At 47.4% G+C, this 24838-nt stretch overlaps 1 protein-coding gene across 1 annotated transcript; it reads right to left on the reverse strand.

The window, feature by feature from the left end:
• Positions 1 to 6385: 6385 nt before the first annotated feature.
• LOC126528926 (uncharacterized) lies at positions 6386 to 15160 on the reverse strand. The gene is made up of 4 exons (XM_050176511.3): positions 14509 to 15160; positions 12738 to 12935; positions 11058 to 11184; positions 6386 to 7186 (listed from the first exon to the last, which is right to left on the reverse strand). Exons 1-4 carry the CDS (start codon positions 14587 to 14589, stop codon positions 6708 to 6710), a joined length of 885 nt encoding a protein of 294 aa, XP_050032468.3. The 5' UTR covers positions 14590 to 15160; the 3' UTR covers positions 6386 to 6707.
• Positions 15161 to 24838: the final 9678 nt, after the last annotated feature.

Raw genomic sequence — 24838 nt, forward strand, 5'->3', positions numbered from 1 at the left:
ATCATCTCGGCAGCGGAACCATCTTCCCCGTGAAATTTTCTCTATCGTCGACAACAAATTCTTTCATAAAGCATTAGCTAATATTGTATATTTATAGAATTATTAATATGGTATTTCGTTTAATTGCCATACTTGCAAACGACTAAGGAGGACACTAGCTAACGTAGTACTAACAGGAATTATCAAGGTGCTATTTTGTTTACATCATTTGTCCTACTTGCAAACTTTTAGGCTAAACATTACTTAACATTGTATAACTATGAATTACTTATATGCTACATTGATTATTTTTGTATTTCATTGTTATGCTGCCTGTTTCTCCACTCCCCTTTGTATAATGCCCTAGGGCCTTGAGGCTACCATAAATAAAAAAATAAATGAAAAAAATTATCGAATTCTTTTTCATCTGAAATAAGGATAAGTAGACGTTCACTGGAAGCATGCTGGAAACACTGATAGGTGAGCGCGATGGTGCTTATACGCTGGATTTGATGGGGGGTAGACAAGTGCGGTCGTAGCTCTGAGAAAAGCCTCATTTTCTTTATCAAGCCGATATGTTCCAGCGATCCACGTTTTCCGAAGTGTTGAGCTTTTTCTACGATGGCTACGAGCTTTTGTGGTTTACTGTCCAACTGGTTTGGCACCTTATTAAGCCAGGGGTGCTTTTAGCCAAGACAAGCTGAGTTCCCTAAAGTGAAACGACGCCTTTACACTTGACATGCCACGCGTGCGCCTTTGATTTCTGAAGCATGTCGCCTGTCGAAAAACCTGAACGAGCTGAAACAAAGTATTTTTAGCTCGCATGCGTGCTCAGAATTTCGCGCGCGTACAACAGCAATCGTGTGCACCGCCATGCTTTGAGGGACTCGAGCGCCGCTCGTTATCGTGGACCTGTTTGCTTGTTTGTTTTTGACTTCGTAATACGTATATATTAAACCGTTAAAGCCTAATAATGTGCGAACTGCAATCTTAAGTAATAAGTATGAGGTACTTAATAATGGACGACTTTCACGCGGCTATGTTAAGACTAAATCCCAAATAGAAAGGCTTCATCGCCAGTTCGCGCCAATTACTGGTTTTTGAGACTTTCATAACCAAGTTGAAGTTATACAATTCGCACTTAAATCGCGAAAAGTGTGCTTGATTCTATCACTATAAATCATGGTAATATAGTTTGCATCAACGTCACGCAACGCATTCTAGCCAGTTGCCAGTCCCTTCAATGTTTACCGCCAGGCGAGAGAACGACTTATTGTAAGAGAGAAGTGGACGGCAAGTCCCGTGATGACTATACAAAAAAGAAATGACAACCATTCCACTCTGCGAAGGTGGCATGGCAGCGAAAGCTGACGACAGTCAAAGCTCTCTAACGACAAGTAAAGCGCTTTCGCTGCCATTCCATCTTCACAGAGTGGAATGGCTGTCATTTGTTCGTTTAGCATCGAGGGAATGTTCCTCTTCGGTGATTGTATCACGTCGGCGCCGTTTACATTCTCGTTGCTGTTACCTCCGGTACTCCTTGTACACATGTTGTTCTTCGGGTGTACGAAATATACCTGTCCGCCCCATCAATAACGCAACTGTTTTTAGCGCCGATACCTCTCCTGCTTATATACTATGATAACCTCGACGTCACGCTATTGTTCACATCTGCGCCACCGCACTGCACCCGTATGGATTTGTTAGAAATCGCTAAGTCCGTTTCTGTTGCCGGATGCCGAAAAAAAAACTACGTTCTTACCCTTGGGCCTGGGACCTCTTTGGGTCCCACGTGTGACAAGGCTAGTTCGAGGGCGCGTTACAGGTTCCTGAGCCCACAGGGGTATGTGCCATTCAGCTTGGACTCTTTCTGCACTATCACCAGGATCCGCCCACATGATTTATTTCTGTTGACGGACGCCGAAAAAACTACGGAAGGTTAGTCTTATACAGCTTTCGCTATAGAAAGAAGCATGCCAGGGAGGCGTGGCTACATGACGACATAAACGTAGAGTGTATAGTGCTCAGGGATTGAAACGCGATACTCAAACAACATGGCGGCTGGTACGTTTTTGCGCCGCCGTCGGGCGCAGGTAACACTGAGATTATACATTTTTGTGTCACATGAAAGTGAGAATGTTTTCGATGCATCGTAACTGCATTCGGCCTCCGCAGCGATCACCCAGCGATCAATGGTGCAAAAACGCCGGCCACCATGCAGTCTGAGTATCGCGTTTCAATCGCTGTGCACTGTACGCGCGGGACCGCAACACTGCCGGAGGGCCAAGTGCTACCTTATATTTGGTCTACTCGAAGTGCACAAAGCAACTGGAGGGTTGCGAATTCGAAAGCGGAATATTACTGCGACGACGAGCTACGCGCCAATCAACTGCCGGTGCAAAAGCGTCAGGACCAGTGTGCTCACAATTGAAAAGGTTTTTTTTTTACTGCGAAGCTGGTATGGGCTGGTTCTCCCAGGATCGTGTCCGTCTGTAGACACAAAACTCCCCATACGTGGGCCGATCCCGAAGATAGCGTAATGCCGGGTCGACCTGCGGCGGAGGTTAAGCACACGTTAAGCCCTCCCCGTACGTGGGCCAATCCCGAAAATAGTGCAATACCCGGCCGACCCTCCGCGTATGTGAAGCAGGCATTAGGCACTTCCCATACGTGGGCTGATCCCGAAGATAGTGCAATGCCGGGACGACACCGCGGTGGAGATGCAGTTCGCCATTAAGGGGCCCACATACAAAGCTTCGCTGGTCATCCTTCCTGACAGAGTGGAAGGGCACTGATATTCCTATTTTTTTATTTATTGACCGCAATGTGAAACAATGAGAATGTTGCCGCCAATTAATTGTTGAAGAAACGGCTTCATGTCCCGCCTAGCACTGTCTGTGCTGTTCTTCCGTATTGCCGTAATCCGTAAGCTGCAACAGTTTTACAACTAATTTTCTCGCTTTGCTGTTTTCAGTAAACATGGAACAGTAATCTAATCCCTTAGCATGAGCTGATCTGGTGTTTTGCGTTAGTGTTCTTTTCAAATGCTAGGTATAAATTCTATCACGGTGCGTCGCCAACCCCCTCCCCCCCCCCCCCCCGCCCCCACACCTTTTAAAAGATATAACGAAAACTCTGTAAAAGACGACTGAGAAAGCGTGAAAGTGCTGCAAAATTTCGCTTGTTGGAGCCAACTTGTAAAGTGCGTGGGACCTTTTCTTTGGGCAAGCTACCAGACTGAGAGCGGCTGTTCACGTTTGAAACCCGGGATATGGACTACATGGCGCTACGGTTTTGGTGCTGGATTTGTCCTGGGTTCTGGTCTTGCTTCTGGGCTTGCTTCTGGTCTGCATTCTGACCTGGATTCCGGCTTGGGTTCTGGTGGAGGAATGTGGTTGTAATGCAGGCCTCGGTTCCAGCTTAGGTAGTGCTTGGCGAACGCTAATGCATCCTGGGTGAATGCTAACGCAGCTGCTGGTGCGACGAAGCAAGTCCTTGACGCAGACATGGTGTCAAGGAACGGGAAGTTCACCCAAGGGTGGCGGAGGATGAGTGGGCTCTTACGTGAATGAAAAATGGGAAAGCATACGGTTGATTCCGCTGGCGCAAGACAGCGGTAGACACAAGATTGCTGGGAGATGCCCTTAGTGTGTCAGTTGACATAAGTAGGTTCACCATGAACCTACATAATGCCCCATCATCTTGTGTGGGTGTAGGGGCAGGTACAGTGGCAACGAAGAAAGCCACCAACAATATGACGTGAAGCTTCCCGTTTTCTGTCTACCTGCACCTTCACGGCCACTTGACGTCTCCTGCGACAGTTCTTCCACATATGGTCCAAACTATCTAACGTTTTGCAGGAACCAGACTCAGACTGTCACAAAGAAAAACATTCTGCAAGCTCAGCCTGGTTTTCAAGTTAAAGCCTTGTCCGTGATATTTTTTCTAGGAACAGTTTCCGCTGCTAGGTTGTCGAACAGATGGCATCCTCGCTTCGTGACCTTTCACTACCTTTCTGCTTCATTCTCCATATTTACGATGACTTAGTTTTGTTCATCTCGCTTTACATTTAATCGCAGCCAACTTGGGCAAACTTTTACAAAGAGTACTGAAACGAAAGAAGATGCGCCAGAAAAGTAGGAGAATGAGACGTGGTCGGTCCTTCATAATGCAAATGCGGACGCTTAAAGACAATGGAACGTGCGCAAGCAGCATTGGGCATACACGAACTCACCTTGGCCGCATACGACGGCCTATTCTTTGCGGTGTTGGATGAATGTCAGATGTGATTTTTCTGGTGCTCTAGAAAGCTATTGTGTACATCTTTAGTGTGGCCTCGCAGCTGGGACAGTCTTTTCAGCCAATAAATTGGGTTATCTTTGACGTCACAGTGAGCGAACATGTTTTCATCCTGTGCTTTCAACGGAACGCGCAAATAAATTTAGTGACCGTACGATAGAGATAGAAAGCTTGAGCTCGTGCGTATAACGTATTAGTTTTTATGGAATACCGGAAAACCATGTTGCAGTAGTTCTGGTGACGGCATGCCCAGCTTTGTTCAATTAGAACGTGCTTGGAACTCATCACTAGTTGTTTCTCGGCTAGCTTGTTCATCCTGGTTCTAGCGTAAAAAGTGCTAAACAAGGACGGAATGACAAGACAGGAAATAGCGTCTAAACTGTCCCGACGCTTGGACAATCCTGACATATTTTCCTGCCCTGCTGTTTCTTCATATCGCTTCGCGTCTTTTGCAGTGCAAGAGGTATTAGGAGCGTTTTTGTGTCTTATGGTTACTGTTGCCACATAAACAAGTAGTCACTACACGGTAATGAGCTAGAACATGATACATTGTGAACTCCTTGTAGCATTAATAAAATAGCATGCAAAAAATTCAAGACCACACATGTGGCACTCATTGTGTCCAGTTTTGTATTTCTTGTGCCTGATTTATTTGCTCTCCGATGGCTTCTCCGAGCGCCAATCAATGAGCTCAAGAACAAGTTACCACGAACATGATCTTTACAATTTTTATTTGTGCTCTATTGGTTAACCCTGAATCAATAGATGGTGCCACCAGCGCTCGACACGCCTTGTATTCCGGTGTTATCTAAGCTAAAGTTGTTCACGTAAAAGCTAAAACACATTATTATACATTTTTCTGCGTACGTATTGACTAAATCCAGGATGGACTGCACAGGTGGTCCCATTTTGTGTATCTGACAGCCACTAGAGTACACACAATTCTGATTGAAACGGCCATCATCTGCCTGTCTGCTGGTGCAAAGACGTTGACAGCAACTATCACTGGCACTTTATTGATGCCATTTTTCTTTCTCGTTCTGCAAAAACAATTATACAATGCAAGAAAATTTTGTAAGGCCTTGGGGTTGAAGAAAGTGTCACAAGATAGCGTTGACAGCGCTGGTTCTACGGTCGACGTCCCCGGTGTTATGAGCACTCCGTAAACTACAGTAGGTTTAGGTACAAGCTAAAACAGCTGTAAAGTATTTACCTCCAGCGACTTTTTACACCAGAAGCTGCGAACGTCGTGAATGCCGTTACAATTCCTTATCTGTTTAACTATCACCTGATTATTAACATCCTTAGGAGTTACCTTTAAGGATATGCTGCGCCTCCGGAAGTGAAGCAGGTAAGGGCTGGTGCAATGTTCAGGTGAGCGCGAAAATTTTGCGGGATCTGCGAGCTCGTGCCAAACAATTCTTGATCCCTTTGACAAAGCAAGCGCCTCGTATAATGCGTATTAGAGAGAACACGAGCACGAAAATACGCACATGCGCATTGCCATGACTCTGCACAACAAGCTCGCTTCTATACGCCTTGATAGCTTAGTGGAAATAGTGTTTATTGATGCATTTTCCCGCCACCCTTATGTAATACACGGAAAGGGGTCGTCAAGAAACAAAAAAATGATGATGATGAATGATGATGACTATGGTGTTGCAATGCTAAATTCTAGGTCGCTGGTTTGATTCCAGACGCTGTGGCGGAATTGTAATGTGGTCGAAATGCAACAACAAGAAAAAAAAAGAAAACCAATGTACTTGAGATTCGGGAGCACGTTAGAGGACCCAAAATGGTCAAAATCAATCCGGAGTCTCACACTGCTTCATAGTCAGATCATGGTTATTATGGCACGCAAGACCACTGATTTTGAAGGAGAGTTGTTGCAGTGAATGACCCAAATTTCTAAGGTCTTTGAGCTCGTGCGTTAACACGTCAGAAAAATAGTTAATCACTTATGTGTAGAAGGCTCAATCGCATCCCTTAATTATTTTCTATATAGTTACTCTTTGTATTCAGCAATATGCAACGCCCATACGTTGTACTCGAGCACGCTATTACGTAAGTGAAACAGGGAGCTTTCGTTGTCAGTCAAAGAAAGAGACGTTCTTTTTTCTCTTGTTTATTAGACGGTGTTAAACTGATGAAAATTGTCGCCAAAGAGCTGGCTATTCCAAAGACGCAGACCCAAGGACTAGAAATCGTAGTGAAATAATTGATTAAATGACGGAGCAGAAGCATAAGAAGACAAAAGAAATAAAACGTTCACATAAACCGATCGTAGCATTCAATTGCGGTTTCAAAGTGGGCACAGTACTCATCGGAGAATCAGAGAGCTTGAAGCCACATGCTGCTTTCAAACGTCTAAACCTATAAAGAGCGCTGATTACATGCATGTCCATGCAGTCCGCATACATGCACGGCTGCTAACTTGGCACTTTCGAGTCGGGAGATACCTTAATGTTAAATACAAGGGGTTTTTTTCCGGGGCAGCCACGTAGACGGATGAGCGGTTGTCCGGGTGTATTCGGCAGCACTTTTGGCGGTTTATGTGTCGCTGGCTTTGGTTCTTGCTTTGGCTCCGGCATCGGCTCCGGCCGTGGCTCTGGACTTGGCTTCGGCTCTGGCTCCGGCTCTGGCTTTGACACAGGTCTCGGAAGCGTCTCGCCTTGGCCTTCGATAGGCTTATACACGTTGGCGCGATACTCGCCCCTCACGTTTCCCCTAGGATCGTAGACCGACACTAAGTAGTACTTCCCCTCCTTCCCACGTGCGATGCCGGTGCCCAGAGCGAGTGTGTCCTTCCAAACGATCTGAGTGAATTTGGACGTCCGCCTTTGGCGACAGTTCTTCGTGAAGTCGTAGTTCTCGATCTGTTTGTACCAGGCGTCCACGGCGTCTCTTCCTGTGGGGTAAACGGACAGAAAACAAAGATATTTGGCAGAACCACCATAGAGAAAAGGCGAGGTCCGGTTGTCACTGCTGAAATGAACCACGGTCACAATTTATAATGGCAATTAGGATGGTGGGAGCAGTGATGATGATGATGTGCCTTTAAAGCAAGGCACGTACCCACATTGGGGTATGGGCCAAGAATCAGATGGCTGAACGCACGGGTAGTAATTTTAGAAAAAATGAACTTGAAAAGGTAAAACTGTGGTACGAAGGACTATTGTGTATTCGAGAAATGAGACCAGATGAATTCACGGCTAAATTTAACGGAACGAAAAAGGCGCAGTGCCCTTCCACTCTGTGACGAAGGATGACCAGCGAAATTGTGTACGTGGGTTCGGCTACGTTCATGGCGAACTGCACCTCCACCGCGGATCGGCTCGGCATTGCACTATCTTCGGGATTTTGTGTCTACATACGTACGCAACCCGGGGGAACAAGCCATTAACAGTTTCGCTGTAAAAGGAGATTCGTTCCACAATTTAGGAGGAGAGTAACTTGCATAAATGACAATAGGCATAGTGATTAAAGTAGGAATTAGTATGCTTTACGTTTCGTTGAATGAACGAAATCCCTCACGCCGTCAAACAAATCCCAGAGACTAAAAACCTAGTACCGAGGACCCGAAACAAAGTTGAACTCTAGCATTTAAATTTCAGCCGAGTTTACACAGCGGCACTTGGAGAACATGGTTTATTCGTATTATAAACCGGCGACAATAGAAACAATGACGAATATATATATATATATATATATATATATATATATATATATATATATATATATATATTCTTTCACGGCAGGATTGGCATACGGGCGATATCACCAGACCAGACTAGTGGGAATATAGGTTCAGCAGGGCGAATACGGCTGCGGAGCCTAGTAATCATAGCTTCTAGTTGTCTTGATGGGAACCACTAATTTTTCGCAAAAATAACCTGATATGTCGGAATTATGCGAAAGATGTTACTGGCTATTCGGCGTGAATCGCCACGTATTGAAAATTTCCGGTACCTAATCACGGTGTTGTACGACCATGCTTGGAGAATCGAAGTTATTGGTTCATTCAGCAATGCTCGTGATAACGAGTCGGCGATTTCAGTCAAACGTGTCTCGCTGTGATCCGGAAACCGTAATAACATAATAAGGTTTAGCTGCGAAGGAGCGTGACAGGCACGCTTTCAAGAGTGGTCAATTCGATGATATTTGAAGAAAACGGATGGAAATAGAAGTTATTGGGAAAACGTGGGCGACGGAACTGCCCGGAGTGCCACATTCCCTTTTTTTTCTTTAATTGTTTTTTCATCACATTGTGGCTCAATCAATACCAACTATGGGGAATTGCGCAAGGCTCAGGAGGATAAGGCTAATAATTATTGAAAATAACTTTCCCTTCCATTTCCGGAAAAAAGAGATATTCAATATGGCAGATGCAAAAAGAAAAAAAAACAATGAATGACGTTGTCAGAATTTAAATGCACTAAAAGTAAGAATGACAGCGCTGGAAGCAGGTATAACTGGGTAATCACTTGGAATCAACAATAAGTTCTAGGACGATGGCGCGAACGACCCTACAGTGGAAGCTCTAAATGAAAGGGCAACTCCAATTTATCAGATCCAGGCTATTTTCGCGATACGGAATTCGAAATATTCTTTTTTCTGAACATAGAGAAGGCGCTGGCTTTATAAAAAAAAGAAAGTGATTTATTGTTTTTTTTTCCTTCTTTAGGGAAAGTGCACGGGCACGAATGCAACAGGCCAGACCTGCGCAAGTAAACGTTCAGAAACGGAATCCCACAGCCTTAACTGCTGGCTGTATATCGCGCACGTTCTATACGTTCTTGTTGTTGCCTCAACACATGCCTCGTAAAATATTGCTCCGAGCGTTCCTCTTCCTCTTCCATGTCCTCTGGAGCCATATTGGCTGCGGCCTGTACTAGCACGCCGATAGTAGTCCCCGTAGCGCAGAGCGCAAAAATTTTAAAGTATCTACAACGCTGAATCGTCCGCCTTCGCGAACAAGACCTGCAGGAATAGCTAAGCAAATTAAACGGAACTCACTCAAACTTTTTTTTTTTTTTTTTTTGCTGAGGAATCGTTTGGAGTCGGACTCGCCAGAATTCCACTCAGCCGGACCCACTCAGACTCGTGGATACTTCTAAGTGTGGGTGAGTCCGAGTTGGTCGACTCATGAGTGAGTTGGCCAATCTGTGCTTGGCGGCAAACTCGAACTTGTTAAATTTGCTACCCTTCACGTGTGGAGGGGAACGGTGGAATGCAAAAATAAAAGCGGAGAAAGAACGAAGTCTGCAGAGAGGCATACGTCAGAGTGGCTGTAGCGCACACCGATTCAGCATATTCGGATGGCGACGCAATTGTAGAGCGGCTTTTTTTTTTTTTTTTTTTTTTTTTTTTTATTCAAGCAACTCCTCTCATGCGAGAGGACACGAGAAAATTTATAACGTCGACTACACTTGGCGACAGGCCAAGAATTCAGTTCCAACTCCACCGAAGAAGGCTGCAGTAAGCCTGCCCACCGCGTAGACTCTCTGCTCTCCGGAATGTGTAGTACTCAAGAGAGCTGAAGCAAACCCTTGCCTCGATTTCACCACTGAGAAGGAGCCGGGCTAGTGGGAGTCCATTCACCGCTTAGGAGAAAGCTTCAGGTCGGGGACAACTTCGAGTTCCTTATTCAAATACATGTAAAGATGAGTAATGTTTCTGTGAAATAACCGCTAGGCCGACTCGAATGAAATTTGTCGAAGTTGAGTAAGTAAAGTTTTAGTGAGACAACGAAGCAAAATCTTGAATTAGGGGACGAACTTTCCAACCCAATTTTCAAAAACTTGTAACCTAAACGAAAAACGGAGCGTGAAATTTACAAATCTGTTATTCTGCATCTGTAAGAGCTAAACTGATTTGAATGAAGCTTGTTGCGTTCGAGAGAAAAAGATCAATTTTAGTGAGCCTAGGGAGCAGCCATTCTGGCTTCATCAAAATCGCCAAATGTATGTACGTCTAAGATAATTAAAGCACGATGTTTTCAAATTTGTAAATGTAGGCTTATTAGATGTAAAGTGTTGAGTTAAAGCCAATCTGCATCTGATAGATCATATGAAGCAGACAAATTTATAGCAGGATGAATTAATAGCTTACGTGAAACTGTTGCAATTTGTGCGAGTATTTTGCAAAATTCCTATTTACAAATTAGTGATATAAGTATTATTCGTGTATAATACGCCAATTTTGTCCACTTTAAATTTACTATTACATGCAGCTTACAATATTGCGATGTCGCATTTATTGCTGAGTTACAATGTTGAAAAACTTATAGTTGTTTTTTTTCTCTGTCTCGATATTCCAAAAAATTGTATAACAACCACCGACCTAAATTTTTTTTAAATAAAGCCCTTTCCCACAGTAACTATATTTCTACTTTTTTCTTTGAAATGTAATAAACTTCACCGAATTCCGCGCTGTGGTTACCAAAGAAGACAATCCCTCCGTTTAAATGTGTTAAGATAAGAGTGCCCGAGCAAAAGCTACCTTAGAGGTTATTGATCTGACTATATAAATGCTAGACGGAATGAGAAATAACTCGCTATGCTTAAAATAGTACCTTTGGCTAAGCACTGAAATAATGAGCTCCCGTGAAGCTTGCCAAGATCTTCAGGTTTCATCCAAAAACCAGTGACTCGGACATAGATCGGTACGGTGAGAAAGTTCTATAATCGGATGGCACGGCCATGCAGATTCTTTCTGAGTTCGGCAAAGCACAAGTTGCTCTGCATTCTTCGCTTATCGCCGACTGTACGTGTCCTTACCTCTGATTGGCTTATCTTCATCGAAAGTTCCTTCGTAAAGGTTCTCGCCATACTGCTTTCTCTTTCTGTGGATCAACCTTCCTATATTGGCCAAGTGCAAAGCCCAGGCTTGCGCGTAACGGTCCAGCTGTAAAACGCGCCCAGGCAAAAAAAAAATAACGAAAGCAAAAAAAGGCAGTCATTATTTAAAAACTTTTTGTGCGCAAACAAACAGGGACAAAGAAGCGCTCATCCTTGTGGTGCTCCTCCTCTTTGTCCCAAAAAATGCAATTGTAGAGAAGTCGCTATAAGAAAAGCGCTTTGACGCAAAACGATCACTATTTCTTCAATCGCTTTGTGATTTTTAACCTAAAGTTCAGCAGACAGGGAATTGCAGTTTCAGCGATGGGTCCAAGCTGTATAATCTACGGTTAGAATTCTGCGCAGTATGCCAGTATACTCTAAGGAAAGTTTACACCCTTTGAGTCGTATCTTGCCATACAGCATTAAACCTCATCTGTCTTGTCCGGCTTTCCTTTCTGTAACGCTGTGAGCCCGGTCCTTCCAAGTCACGAATGGCATGGGCGGTATCAGCATGACATAGCATTGCCGAAAGGAAAGTAGCGGGCGCGGCGTTTTCAAAAAAAGGAAACGCAAGCAAGGCAGATGACGATTGTTGTTGTTGTTGTGGCAAATATACTCCCCAAAGGGTGTAAACGTTTTTTAGAGTGTAATTCAACGTGACGATACGCGTGGGATCGCGAAACTCTCTTGCAGCGTCTACTTTCTACAAACGTATAAGGAGTGTCGGTGTTCCAAAAAAATATTAAATTTTGGGGTTTTACTTGCCAAAACCACGATCTCATTATGAGGAACGCCGTAGTCGGGGACTCCGGAATTTTGAACCACCTGGGAATCTTTAACATGCACCTAAGTCTAAGTACATGGGCGTTCTTTACATTTTCCCCATCGAATGAGGCCGCCGGGGCCGGGATTCGATCCCGCGACCTAGTACTTAGGAGCCCAACATCACTGCCACTAGGCAACCACGGTGGGTGTCGGTATTCCATCCTGGGCACATCGAGACGTCATCGGCGAGGGGACATATCGCAGTATCCAGGCAGCCAATGAAAGATTATATCATGTCCTCGTTCAGAAACGTAGTGGCAAATTTCGTTGATCTGGGACACCAGCTTGTTGTAATTTCCACTGGATTTACAGCGTAGTAACTATATTGTAAATTACTCCTTGGCGCCACCTATCGGCGTGACATCTGTCGTCGAGATCAGCTGTAGGCGCGCAATGCGACTTCTTCCTGTCCAGCATCTCTATATTTAGTGCCAAGGGACGCTACCCGACCCAAAGCGCCCAGCCCAGCGACACCCACTGATGTCAGAACCACGGTACTACTACAGTCGAGACGCAAGCGGCTCGCTGGGGAGGGCGATGAGTGCGCTGTATCGCAAAAAAAGAAAGCCGAAAGAAATTGCGTGCCAAGCAAGGATATGAACACGCTGGCGAACGAGAAGACGACGTATTTCTGCCCGAGCGCTTGCTCATTCCGTCATGTAACTTGCGCATATTGTGTTAGCCAATCGAACGTGAGAGGAAAAGCCAGTGACGAAAGTTGCCAAAACTGCCATTATCCTCAAATAAATCAAATGCAGTTAACCGCGCTCTTCTACGCAAGGGCGCGCTTACCTCATCGTCTTTTTCGAGAGGCTCGACGCCGTGAAGCTTCCTGTAGTGATTGTGGCGTCTCCGCACCTGTCGCTGCAGTTTCCTCATGGACCGCGTGAAGGTGCCCTCGAAGTCTTTTGGCTCGTAGTCCGCGCTCTCCTTTCTCTCTCGAGATCCGCCTCCGCGGTCCTCTGAGCCGTGCTTGGGCGTGGGTTGTTTCTGTTTAGAAGAGACGCAACGCCACTCGGGAGTCGGAACTGCAGACGCACGGACGGACGGACGGACGGACGGACGGACGGACGGACGGACGGACGGACGGACGGACGGACGGACGGACGGACGGACAGACGGACGGACGGACGGACAGACAGACAGACAGACAGACAGACAGACAGACAGACAGACAGACAGACAGACAGACAGACAGACAGACAGACAGACAGACAGACAGAGAGGTTTATTGGTTGACTGATAAACGTTGATGAGGAGAGAGAAAAGTGAAAAGAGAGACAAACAAAGAAGAAAGGAAGGCAGAAGGGTTAACCATTAGTTGCTTTGGTTGAATACCTTGCATGGCAGGAACAGGCAAGACGACAGTGGACTAGGAGAGGAGAGAAGCCCACAGAAGGAAATACAGGGAAGTTTAGTAAAGCAAGGCTCTGGTTGGTGTACTATTCGCCTCAGGAATTTACCAGACGCATGACCTGACGAAACGGTGAGAGAGTTATTGGAACTGCAGTGTCGGCGTCATGCTGAGCTGTTCTAGTAGAGTATTGTCTCACAAGAAGAAAGGTTGGTGAGGCAGGTCAATGCCCCCTAGATGCCACAAGGCCTGGGCACTCGGCTTTGTGACGTCGTGCTACTAGGCCCGAAGTTTCGATTGACAAGCCCCGCGTGACCAAAGCGGCGATATCAAATTCTTCACCGCGGCTTACTCGGAAGCATTAGGTTCTGTGGCAGTAGGGCCAGCTATAGCATCGCGTCTTGGATCGTAATGCGCAGGTTTTGCGCTCTCTAGGTGGTGTTGGGCAGGCACACGGCCCCTCCACCAAGGTATTATGGGGGAGAAGTTCGAACGAGCGTGTTGTTTACGCTGCCTACATGTTGACAGCAAGCCGGAACACAATAATAAAAATGACGGAGCGAGATACACAATTTCGTTTGCTTTTTTTTTTCTCGTCCACTGCACTGCAACCGTTTATTCTTCGTTCCCCGAGGTAATAAAGTCTCAACACTATTCACCACTTCGTTCGAAAACCATGGCACACTGTCAATCAATCTGTCGAATTCACATCATTTTATGGCACTGCCGACCTTTCAGAAATTCAGTTTAAACAAATGACGCATCAAAGCTGGCTGCCCCAAATTTTCAAGGGGTGTGCGGTGGCGCGATTAAAAGACCGGATAAAAGAAGACACACAGGTACACACACAGCGCTGTGTGTGTCCCTGTGTGTCTTCTTTTGTCCGGTCTTTTAATCGCGCTACCGTACACCCCTTGAAGATGCATTACCAGCAAGCCCACATTGCAAACCTCGTGCTACAAATTTGTCTCTGCACTGTACGATATGTTGGTTTCCCTAAGCTTGCGCACTATGGACGATTTTTCGGGTTGAAGAGGTGGGGTCTAAGAGAGAAAGAGAGGGGAAAGCAGGCAGGTTAACCAGATGCGCGAGTTTCCGGTTTGCTACCCTGCACTGGGGTGGGGGATATAGCGGTTGAAAAGAGGGCAAATACAGAGCGAGAGAGAAAAAAGAACAAATATTAGGATGTAAACCCTTCCCAAGGCTTACCGCAGCTTCATCCTCGGAGAATGCTGGGGCAAATAGAGCGGCAATGAAGAAAGCCACAGATAATGAGGCACGGAGTTTCATGTTCTTTGTTGTGTCCACCCAGCAGCCTGCCGACTTTTCATCGGCTTCTGGGCCACCGGTGTAAAAGAGCTACTGCGACTGCAGCCGCAACAGCAGGTCTGTATTCCGAGCACTGCAGCAACCTTGGGAGCTGCGCTTGTTTTCCATTATTCTGCAAATATGTTTTTATTCTAAATGCATCTAAAGGCCTCGTGTCATTCGAGCAACAGATGGAATGTATTGCTTCGAAGGAAGACGTCACTTCTTTGATGGCACAGGTTCACACAAAGAAATATGTATACGCGAGAGGGTCGACGAAATGTTCGCCAGTGTGGTCTGACGCTGAAGCGATAGTATTCGACCAACAATGGAACTGCGGAAGCATCGCACTCCTAAAAAAATGGAACGACCTTGATAGTTATTTGAGACCCATTCTCGGAAGATTCCATACACGTCCGATCACATCCGTCTATTCCTTGTAAAATTGATTGCTCGAGCTTTCTGTGCGATGCCAGAGCTGCTGGAGCTCTTCCCCGACCGATGAATGGTATTGTTGCCCTCGTCACGTATGCACGTCTTAGAATACAGTTATGCACGTACAATACCGCTGCATGTGACGCCATCTCCATTGTCACAACTATAGGCAGTATTCGCGCTGTGCACCCTTAAAGGTGCCCGTTTGCTACGAACGAGTTAATCGCGTCCGTAAGCAAGCATCGTAAAACTAAACAGAAAGTATTTCTTGAGGAAGCTTGCATGTTCGACATATGTAGTGCCGGATGCCCTACGTTGGTTTCTCTGAAAGTGAAGACGCAGCTGTTATCGTCACCCGAAACAGCTTTCGTGTGTTCCTCAGCTAAATCCCCGCACATTTAATACAGAAGCCCGTGTTCCTCTTCGTCACATTACGATAAATATTTTACTAATGCTTTGCGATAATTCCAAATACAGTATTCTTTTCTTATCATTGACACCAAAAAAAAAAAGACTTCATTCTATCGAAGTCAAGCATTACCATGCGACGTAAGAGCCTTGCAATTAGTGGGCTTTAGCTATCCAAAAATAGGTTTTTGTTGCTAAAAGTGTACAAGAAATATAGGTGTCAAACTTCGAATTTCATCGAAATAACAATTTTGAGCGATCTTTATATTGCAAAGTTTTTTTCTCTCTGCCTAGGACTAGGTAGACTATGTTTTTCTACAATTTGCGTTCTTCTCTGCTTTTCTTCATTTTAACTGTGATTCATACGTATAATATTTTTGTTGTGTGATGATAATTGTTTGAAACATACTTTCCGTAAATTCTGGCGTTGTATTTTTCATTTTCAAGACGTTTCAATGTCTCTTCCACTCGAAGTTAAAAAATTTACGAACTGTTAATTGTAAGATACTGAGAACCTTTAACAATATTGATGGGACTCCGAAGTGTCTTCCCGCGTTTTCACCTATACCTACTGCAACAACTCCAAATGTGAAGAAGAAGACGCGCCGCGCGGCACAGACACATCGCCAACGCGCGGCTCGGCTCCGCTCGCGCTGTTGATTACTGTCGCCTTTTTTGGACAGTGCTTCGGGCTGTCTCGCCGTTCCCGGTCGCTGCGCTTTTGCCTTACGAGCCGCCAATAAACCTCTTCTCAATTGGTGGAGGTGCTGGGACTCAAACCCCGTCGCTTGTAACCCTGGAGCTGCGATCAAGAACGCTATCGCCCGCCATGACCGACAGCTCATCCCAAACGGCGCCGACGCCACAGTCCGTCACTTGCACCGGCGTTGCACGACAACGCGACCCCAAGATCTTCAGCGGTGCAGACGACGAAGATGTAGAAGACTGGCTGGCTTCATATGAACGGGTGAGCGCGCACAACAAGTGGGATGGTCCAGCGAAGTTAACCCACGTCATCTTTTATCTGGCTGGTGTTGCCCAACTCTGGTTTCACAACCACGAAAGTGACTTACCCACATGGTCAATCTTTAAGGCAACCTTTACAGAAGTGTTCGGCCGACCCGCTGTTCGCAAACTGCGCGCTGAACAACGCTTGCGCGCCCGAGCACAGCAGACGGCAGAAACATTCACGAGCTACATTGAAGACGTCGTGGACCTCTGTAAACGAGTCAACGCGGCAATGCCCGAAGCTGAGCGAATTCACCATATACTGAAGGGCATCGATGACGGCGCTTTCCAGATGCTTCTAGCCAGGAATCCGCGCACTGTGTCCGAAGTCGTCAGCCTATGCCAAAGTTATGATGAGTTACGCAAGCAACGCGCTTCGACTCGGCGTGCTCTGGGCAGCGACGACTTGGTGGCAAGCCTTGACAGCATGTACGACCCATGCTCATTACTTCAACGGGTCAAGGACTTCGTGCGTGAGGAAGTTGCCCGCCAACTTTCTTTAGTCCCCTTCACTCAGGAGCCCACCTCCAGTCTTCCAAACACGCTCCGCACTCTCATCTCCGAAGAGGTCGCTCAAGTTGTCCCTTCCGCACACCATCAGCCGCCTGCAGCCACGAATCTCAACTCTGCTCTGGCAGTGCAGCCTGTCGCGACTCCTCGCACCTATGCGCAGCCAGTCCTGCCTGTGGCTGCGCCTCTTACGTACGCGCAGGCAGTACGCAGGCCTCCGGCTGCGTCTTTCGCGACCCATTCCCAACCGGTGCCACCGGAAGCCCATGCTGCATCTTGGACCGCACCGAGAGCTAATCCTTGGAGGACGCCTGATAATCGTCCCATCTGCTATTCTTGCTGTACTCCTGGACACGTCGCCCGATATTGCCGACGTCGGCCTCAAGCGTTCGGCGACGCCTCTCGGCCCTTCCAGTACGGCAGCCAGCCCTTTCGCCAATACGCCACTCCTTCCCACCAACCGTATGCTCGTGCTGACCTTCCAGAATTTCCTTCGCGTCGCTCGCCATCCCCTCGCCGACGCTCGCTCTCCCCAATGCGTCGGCGACCCGCACCACCTGACCAGGAAAACTGAACGCCGCAGTTCACGAGGCAAGAACTGCGCCCCATTCGAACTGTCCAAGTCCTCGCGCCTGTCCTGCTAACGTGGTCGAAATTAGTGTAGAAGGTGTTCCTGCATTCGCTCTTGTGGATACCGGCGCAGCCGTTTCTGTGATAGCCGCCAAACTGTGCCGTTCGCTGCGCAAGGTGACCACGCCGCTTTCTGGACTGTCGCTTCGTACGGCAAGCGCTCAGCACGTCACTCCGCACGCAACCTGTACTGTACGTGTGCTTATTCACGGCATTGTTTACATAGTCGAGTGCATTGTTCTTCCCACCTGCTCGCATGACGTCATCCTCGGATGGGACTTCTTATCCCGTCATAAAGCCGTGATCGACTGCGCACGCGCCGAAGTTGAATTTTTTCCTTGTGACGCACCCTCGCACGAAGATTGTGACCGCCCTTCTAAACTTACCGTGCGCGAGGACACAGATATTCCACCTGGCTCCTTCGCTCTCGTACCCGTCTCTTGCGATGCCATCACTGATGCAACGGTCCTCTTCACACCTTCCGACGTCTTCATGCGCCGTAAATCTCTCCGACTACCCTTCGCAACACTTGACATGGCTGGCGGCTGTAGCAATATATACTTCTGCAATCCCCTCTGTGCGCCGATTACATTGCTCGTTGGTGAATGCCTTGGCATCGTGGAACTCCTCGACTCTTCGTCTTTGGTTGACGTCCCCGGAGACTCTTTTGATGTCGACTCCGGCCAGTCGTCTTCGATTTCCGCGCTTGAAGAGACGTCCAAGGATGCATTCTCGAGTGCCATCGCCGATACCCTCACACCTGCCGAACGCGCCGACCTTCTTGATCTCCTGCACCACTTTAGAAGTTCATTCGACGTTTCACAACCTCACCTGGGCCGCACGTCGGAAGTGCAGCACTACATTGACACCGGTTCACATCAGCCGTTACGTCAACGACCCTACCGCGTCTCGGCCGAAGAGCGTCGTGTCATTACCACCCAAGTCGAAGATATGCTGCGCCGTGACGTTATTCAACCTTCGCACAGTCCCTGGGCGTCGCCTGTCGTTCTCGTTCGCAAGAAGGACGGGTCTATTCGCTTTTGCGTCGACTACCGTCGGCTAAATAAGGTAACGCGCAAAGACGTCTATCCTTTGCCGCGCATCGACGACGCCCTCGACAGTCTTCAGGGAGCAGAATTCTTCTCGTCCCTTGACTTGCGTTCGGGGTACTGGCAGGTACCGATGGCTGCAGCCGATCGCCAGAAAACCGCATTCATTACGCCTGACGGCTTATATGAATTTAACGTAATGCCGTTCGGGCTTTGTAACGCCCCTGCCACCTTTGAACGACTCATGGACAACACGCTGTGTGGCCTCAAGTGGTCCATATGTCTGTGTTACCTCGACGATGTCGTGGTTTTCTCGCCTGATTTTCCGACTCACCTGCTCCGCCTCAGACTTGTTTTGACCTGTCTAACGAACGCTGGCCTCCAACTCAACCTCAAGAAGTGCCGCTTCGCCGCGCGAGAGCTCACCATTTTAGGCCACGTTGTGTCCAAGCACGGCGTTCTACCCGATCCTGCAAAACTTCGAGCAGTCGCTGAGTTTCCGAAGCCTCAGACCATCAAAGAACTTCGGAGCTTTGTGGGCCTATGCTCATATTTCCGGCGCTTTGTTCGGAATTTCGCATCGATCATGGCGCCATTGACTCAGCTTCTGCGCGGTGACACCACCCTCTCCTCCTGGTCCCCTGCATGTGACTCCGCCTTCGCTACGCTGCGTCGTCTTCTCACCTCCCCACCTATTCTTCGCCATTTCGACCCGTCGGCTGCAACTGAGGTACACACAGATGCCAGCGGGGTCGGTCTCGGCGCCGTCCTCGCCCAACGAAAGCCAGGCTACCCCGAATACGTAGTCGCCTATGCGAGTCGCACGCTGACGAAGCCTGAGGCCAATTACAGCGTGACCGAAAAAGAGTGCTTGGCCTTAGTATGGGCACTTGGCAAGTTCCGACCATACCTGTACGGGCGCCCATTCGACTTGGTCACAGATCACCACGCGCTTTGTTGGCTTGCCAACTTGAAAGATCCCACTGGCCGCCTAGCCCGTTGGGCATTACGCATCCAGGAGTACGATATTCGCGTCGTATACCGCAGTGGGCGAACACACTCCGACGCCGACGCTCTGTCTCGTTCACCTTTACCTCCAGACTCGGCCTGCGGAACAACTTCCGCACACTCCATCTCATCTCTCGACATGGACTCCTTTGCCACCGCACAACGTCGTGACCCGTGGATCGCTTCTCTTTTCGACTATCTTTCTGGATCATCGACCATGCCTGTATCCCGAACCCTCCGACGCCAAGCAGTTCATTTTGCCATTCGTGACCAGCTGCTCCACCGACGCAATTACTCCCCTGAAGGCCGTCGGTGGCTTCTGGTGATTCCCCGCAGCTTAAGGTCACAAATATGTGCCGCTTTCCACAACGATCCACAGTGTGGCCACGCCGGAGTCTTCAAGACGTACGAACGAATTCGCCACCGCTACTACTGGCGCGGCATGTACAATTTTGTACAAAAGTTTGTTCGGTGCTGTCTTGACTGTCAACGCCGCAAATCGCCGCCTTTACGCCCGTCTGGTGCCTTGCAGCCGCTCCCGTGCCCTGCCACACCCTTCGATCGCGTCGGCATCGACCTATACGGCCCGCTTCCTATGACGCCAGACGGCAATCGGTGGATCGTAGTTGCTGTCGACCACTTGACACGCTACGCCGAAACTGCTGCTTTACCAAGTGCTACGGCACGGGATGTAGCCTTTTTCGTTCTACATCGCTTCGTGCTTCGACACGGCGCACCTCGAGAACTCCTCAGTGATCGAGGTCGCGCCTTCCTCTCCGAAGTCGTCAAAAGTTTGCTCTCGGAATGCCGCATTATTCATCGGACAAGCACGGCATACCACCCCCAGACTAACGGACTCACAGAGCGATTTAACCGCACACTTAGTGACATGCTGTCGATGTACGTGGCATCTGATCATGGTAACTGGGACCGCATCCTTCCATTCATCACGTTCGCGTACAACACCGCGATCCAGGCCACTACGGGATTTTCACCTTTCTTCCTCCTGTATGGCCGCCAGCCTACGCATACCATCGACACGCTCCTTCCATACCGTTCTGACGCCTCCGAGTGTCTACCTGTGTCCGACATCGCCCGACAGGCCGAAGAATGCCGCCAGCTAGCGCGCTCCTTTACGGCCGAGCAACAGCAGCGCCAGAAAGAAAACCGCACCGACACGCTTCCGAACACCACCTACGCTCCAGGCGTTCTTGTGTGGTTGTCTGTGCCTTTCCAGGCTCCGGGGCTTTCCTCGAAACTCGTCCCGAAATTCGAAGGGCCTTACCGAGTCTTGGAGCAAACATCTCCGGTGAATTTTCTAGTTGAGCCACTGTCACCACCTGAAGACTTGCGCCGGCGTGGACGTGACATTGTCCACGTCTCGCGTCTGAAGCCCTACCACGACCCTCTGCCTCCCGATTCTTAAGGCGCCAGGATGGCTCTTTTTTGTCCGGGGGGGGGGAGATTGTGAAGAAGAAGACGCGCCGCGCGGCACAGACACATCGCCAACGCGCGGCTCGGCTCCGCTCGCGCTGTTGATTACTGTCGCCTTTTTTGGACAGTGCTTCGGGCTGTCTCGCCGTTCCCGGTCGCTGCGCTTTTGCCTTACGAGCCGCCAATAAACCTCTTCTCACAAAGAACAAGTCACTCGAGAAAAGTAACTGGTTTAGTAAAGCGCTTTCACATACCCCCGCCTCTTCGCAAAGGTAGCAAACCGTGCTTTCCGTTCTAAATAAAAACGTTGACGCATATCTGTCCTAAACGAAAGCTGCTACTACACATATAAGCACTCGAAAAGGTTGTATGTGTGTTTTCCCGGTGTCCCGGGAGAGGCTAGACGACGCACCAAGTTCAAATCTTCAAATATTCAGGAAGTTATCAATTGATGTGCAGGGCCGTGTGTAGCAGAAATATCAGTGTGTGGGGAAAATATAGGAGCCAAATGAAAATAGCTAAATCCCTCGCGCGATGCGAGGTCTTTAACTGCGGCATCGCTAGATGGCGCTGCGTATGCAATAAGAATCGCATTGGGCGCTCACGGGAAGACTACAAATGAAGCTGTGCAGGGTGGTATGGGCTGGACTAGTTTTGAAGTGAGGGAAGCTCGCAGTAAAATTGAGTATGAAGAACGGCTGATGAATATGGAAGAAAGTATATGGCTGGGAGAGTGTTCAAGTATCTGTACAGGAAAAACATTGATTCACAGTGTAGGAAAAGAACTAGGAAGCTTGCCAGCAAGTATGCGGCCTGCAGGGTGGTCAACGCAGCAACAAAGAGCGTCAAGCGGAAAGTCAGAGAGGGTGAAATAATGTCATGGTTGGCGGCAATGGAAAAGAAACCTGCCATGAGCAACTACTTAAGAGGACAAAACGAAATCAGGAAAGAGACAATTTATGAAACTCAAAGGGAAGCTCATTACTTTTCGAAGCGAGATGAGATCTGGATGCCTTTGAACACGCACCTTTAAAGTGAGATATAAGACGGAAGAAGATACATGTGCTTGCTGCGGTAAAGCTAGAAAATCTATGGAGCATGCTTTATTACAATGTGAAGACGTCTACCCTGCGGTCGATTTAGGCACCACTGGCCTCCTTGGAGCCCTTGGGTTCAGCGAGAGCAGTGCAAAAGTAAACATGTCCGCAATAGGGACAAGTAAAAGGCGATCGGAGGATTCGTGAAGAAAAGTACGGAAACGAAAAAAAACGGAGGCATGCAAAAGCGCAATTCGAAATAGGGGATCAGAAAATTTGGTTGTGGGAGTTCTTAGCGGTTTTTTCTATTGTTTTTTTATTGTTTTACCTAGGTAGAACATTAGGCAGTATAATATCAAGAGCTTGGTGGCGCGACCCATCGCCCCGTTCCAAAGGGGGCGCTCATAACATCCATCCATCCATCCATGGAATCGCGATAGAGGAGCCTGACTGCACACACGTTTCGGTGCTGGCAATATGGTCCGTCGCTACGCTGCTTCAACTGCAATCGCACTAACGCCGATATTTCTCGAGGGGTGGGTTCTGCCAAATTTGTTTTCTCTCTCCTTTTTTTTCTTGCTGGTTGCGGAGGCCCTGTATCAGGCAGGTGAATGGCTATTCACTTAAGCCTCAAACCGTGCACGGACTGCTATGAAAAATAACGCAAGCACTGGTGGCCGACGATGAACATCCGACAAAATATTTTTTTTAAATTTTTATTGACACGGACAACGCCGCCATAATGTCCTAAACAATCGACCTGTTCGAAAAAACAAATGTTGCAACAGTGAAATTGATTTCCTTGTATTTCAGAGCACCAGCACAGCGGAAAATTTGTTTGCAGGATTCTGTTTAGCGCTGTGCTCGAATGAAAGAAAAAAAAAATGTTTACTTTAAATTTCGGGCCGAGGCCGTGGATTCCTTTCGTGTTACCCCGTCTCACGCAGACCGACTTGCGTTTCTGGTCTTTATGAAGTGCATGTACCATGCATACAGCTATGACTTTTGCAACACTGTCAGTTTAGGCTGTCTTACGCAAAATTAGTTTTGATCTTTCTTGGATATATGCTCACGTGGAGAGAGGGGGCTGGGGTCTTAGCTTGTACGTTCGGTTCACTAAGTGCACGAACGACCTTGACAAGCATTCGCGGTATAGTTACCGGCTAATCACCAGGGGGACCTAAACTACGCCTCACACACGTAGCCCTCCAGTTCAGCCCGTGCAGGTGATCTCACGCCCGATAGCCTTGATTTCTTCCATACTGGTGCAAACAGTTCAAGGGCAAGCTTTCTGCAACGACTTGCCACCCGCCCTGCCCACATTGATGATGATCAGTTCTATTGACATCCTCGTCGAAACGGAGCGGTGACAAATAGATAGTCTGTTTGAAATAATCAGGTATTATACGCATGTACAACAGAGAGAGCGAGAAACAGGCTTTTTATTAGAAAAAGATTGATTTTTGCCGGTTCATATAAAACCGTTGGCATGCTATTCTATATGAGGATAGGGAATGGCATTGAAAGATTGCAGAGTGCAAAATAAATTTTAAAAGGAAACAATAAAAATAAACATGAACTGCGCAAGTGGGCCTGATACTATATACAGGTGAGATGGCGGGTAAACTTAGACTTTTCTGTACGAAATGTCGAATCTATGAAGATTTCCGATTAGACCAATTTCTGAGAGGTATTCGAAGAATAAATGCAAAACCCGCCGCTGTTTTGAAGGGCGCAGCAGTTTGGCAATTTGCCTATCTCTCCTTCATCTTTTCTCGCTTCATTTAATCCTCTGCATCCATAACGTACTGTTTGTTACCTATGCCGATACCGACCGCCTCTCTATCGATCTTTTCACTGTTATCATTTCCACCAACACTATAAACGTTTCTTGCTTATCTGGAACGCTGATCAGTTAATGCTTCGAAACGTCGGGCTATTAAAATTCACTTATTTGGTTGGGGTCACCCTCAAAGTCCTAATCAATTTTCCAAATCAGACAGGTAGTTCTGTCGAAACGTTTAGCTTCAACGCTATATTGCTTGAATGCTAATCGCATTATCGTCGACAGTTATCGTGAGCTGGGTTCTGCCGTAATTTTTTTTATAAATGAAACACAAGTTTCGGCGACGCCTTTGAAGTGCACACTTTCGTGCATGACAAGGAAGTTCAGGTGGTGCTTGAGCCCGTGAAATATGTTTTTGCGGGAAAAATATTTCATGTAATGGACTTTTGGTGTACGCAAGTGTCTAAAATATTTTAAATAAATCGCGGAGCATCGAACACTAAGGTTGATTCATTTGGCGTTGAATGATCCCTAATTGAAGCATTAACAGTCATTACAACAAATATCTGTCTGAACACTGGTTTATTAAAGTTGTAAGCGATGGCTGACCAAGTTCACGTTTCTTGCTGTTGCGCAGTGCACATATTTTGTTTATTTTCAGTTACTAACGCGCTTTTATAACTTGACGTGCTGAGTGTTTTTCGTTTTCAGGAATTGCTCATAGGCTTTATTGTGCTGCGTTTGAGAAAGGCCACATCTGCACGCTGTGACGTAAGTGGTCAAGGGCAAGATTTCAATCAATGAATTAAAGAATGGCGTCGTGCATAAAAGATTAACAAAAACTAAACTGTTTTTTTTTTTTTTTTTAGTTTGGACTAACGTCCTATCGATAGACGAATCGGCGTTTGGCCCGGGCAACCCTTCAG

The sequence above is a fragment of the Dermacentor andersoni genome, chromosome 8, assembly GCF_023375885.2.
Source record: "Dermacentor andersoni chromosome 8, qqDerAnde1_hic_scaffold, whole genome shotgun sequence".
NCBI lineage: Eukaryota > Metazoa > Arthropoda > Arachnida > Ixodida > Ixodidae > Dermacentor > Dermacentor andersoni.

What these genes read in the sequence shown, in the direction of transcription:
- LOC126528926 (XM_050176511.3), bottom strand. Translation starts at nt 14,589, where the DNA reads ATGAAACTCCGTGCCTCATTATCTGTGGCTTTCTTCATTGCCGCTCTA. An exon ending in TCTCCGAGGATGAAGCTGCG is followed by an intron (nt 12,936 to 14,508) that starts GTAAGCCTTGGG and finishes TCTTCTAAACAG; the next exon opens with AAACAACCCACGCCCAAGCA. An exon ending in TGAAGATAAGCCAATCAGAG is followed by an intron (nt 7,187 to 11,057) that starts GTAAGGACACGT and finishes TTTACCCCACAG; the next exon opens with GAAGAGACGCCGTGGACGCC.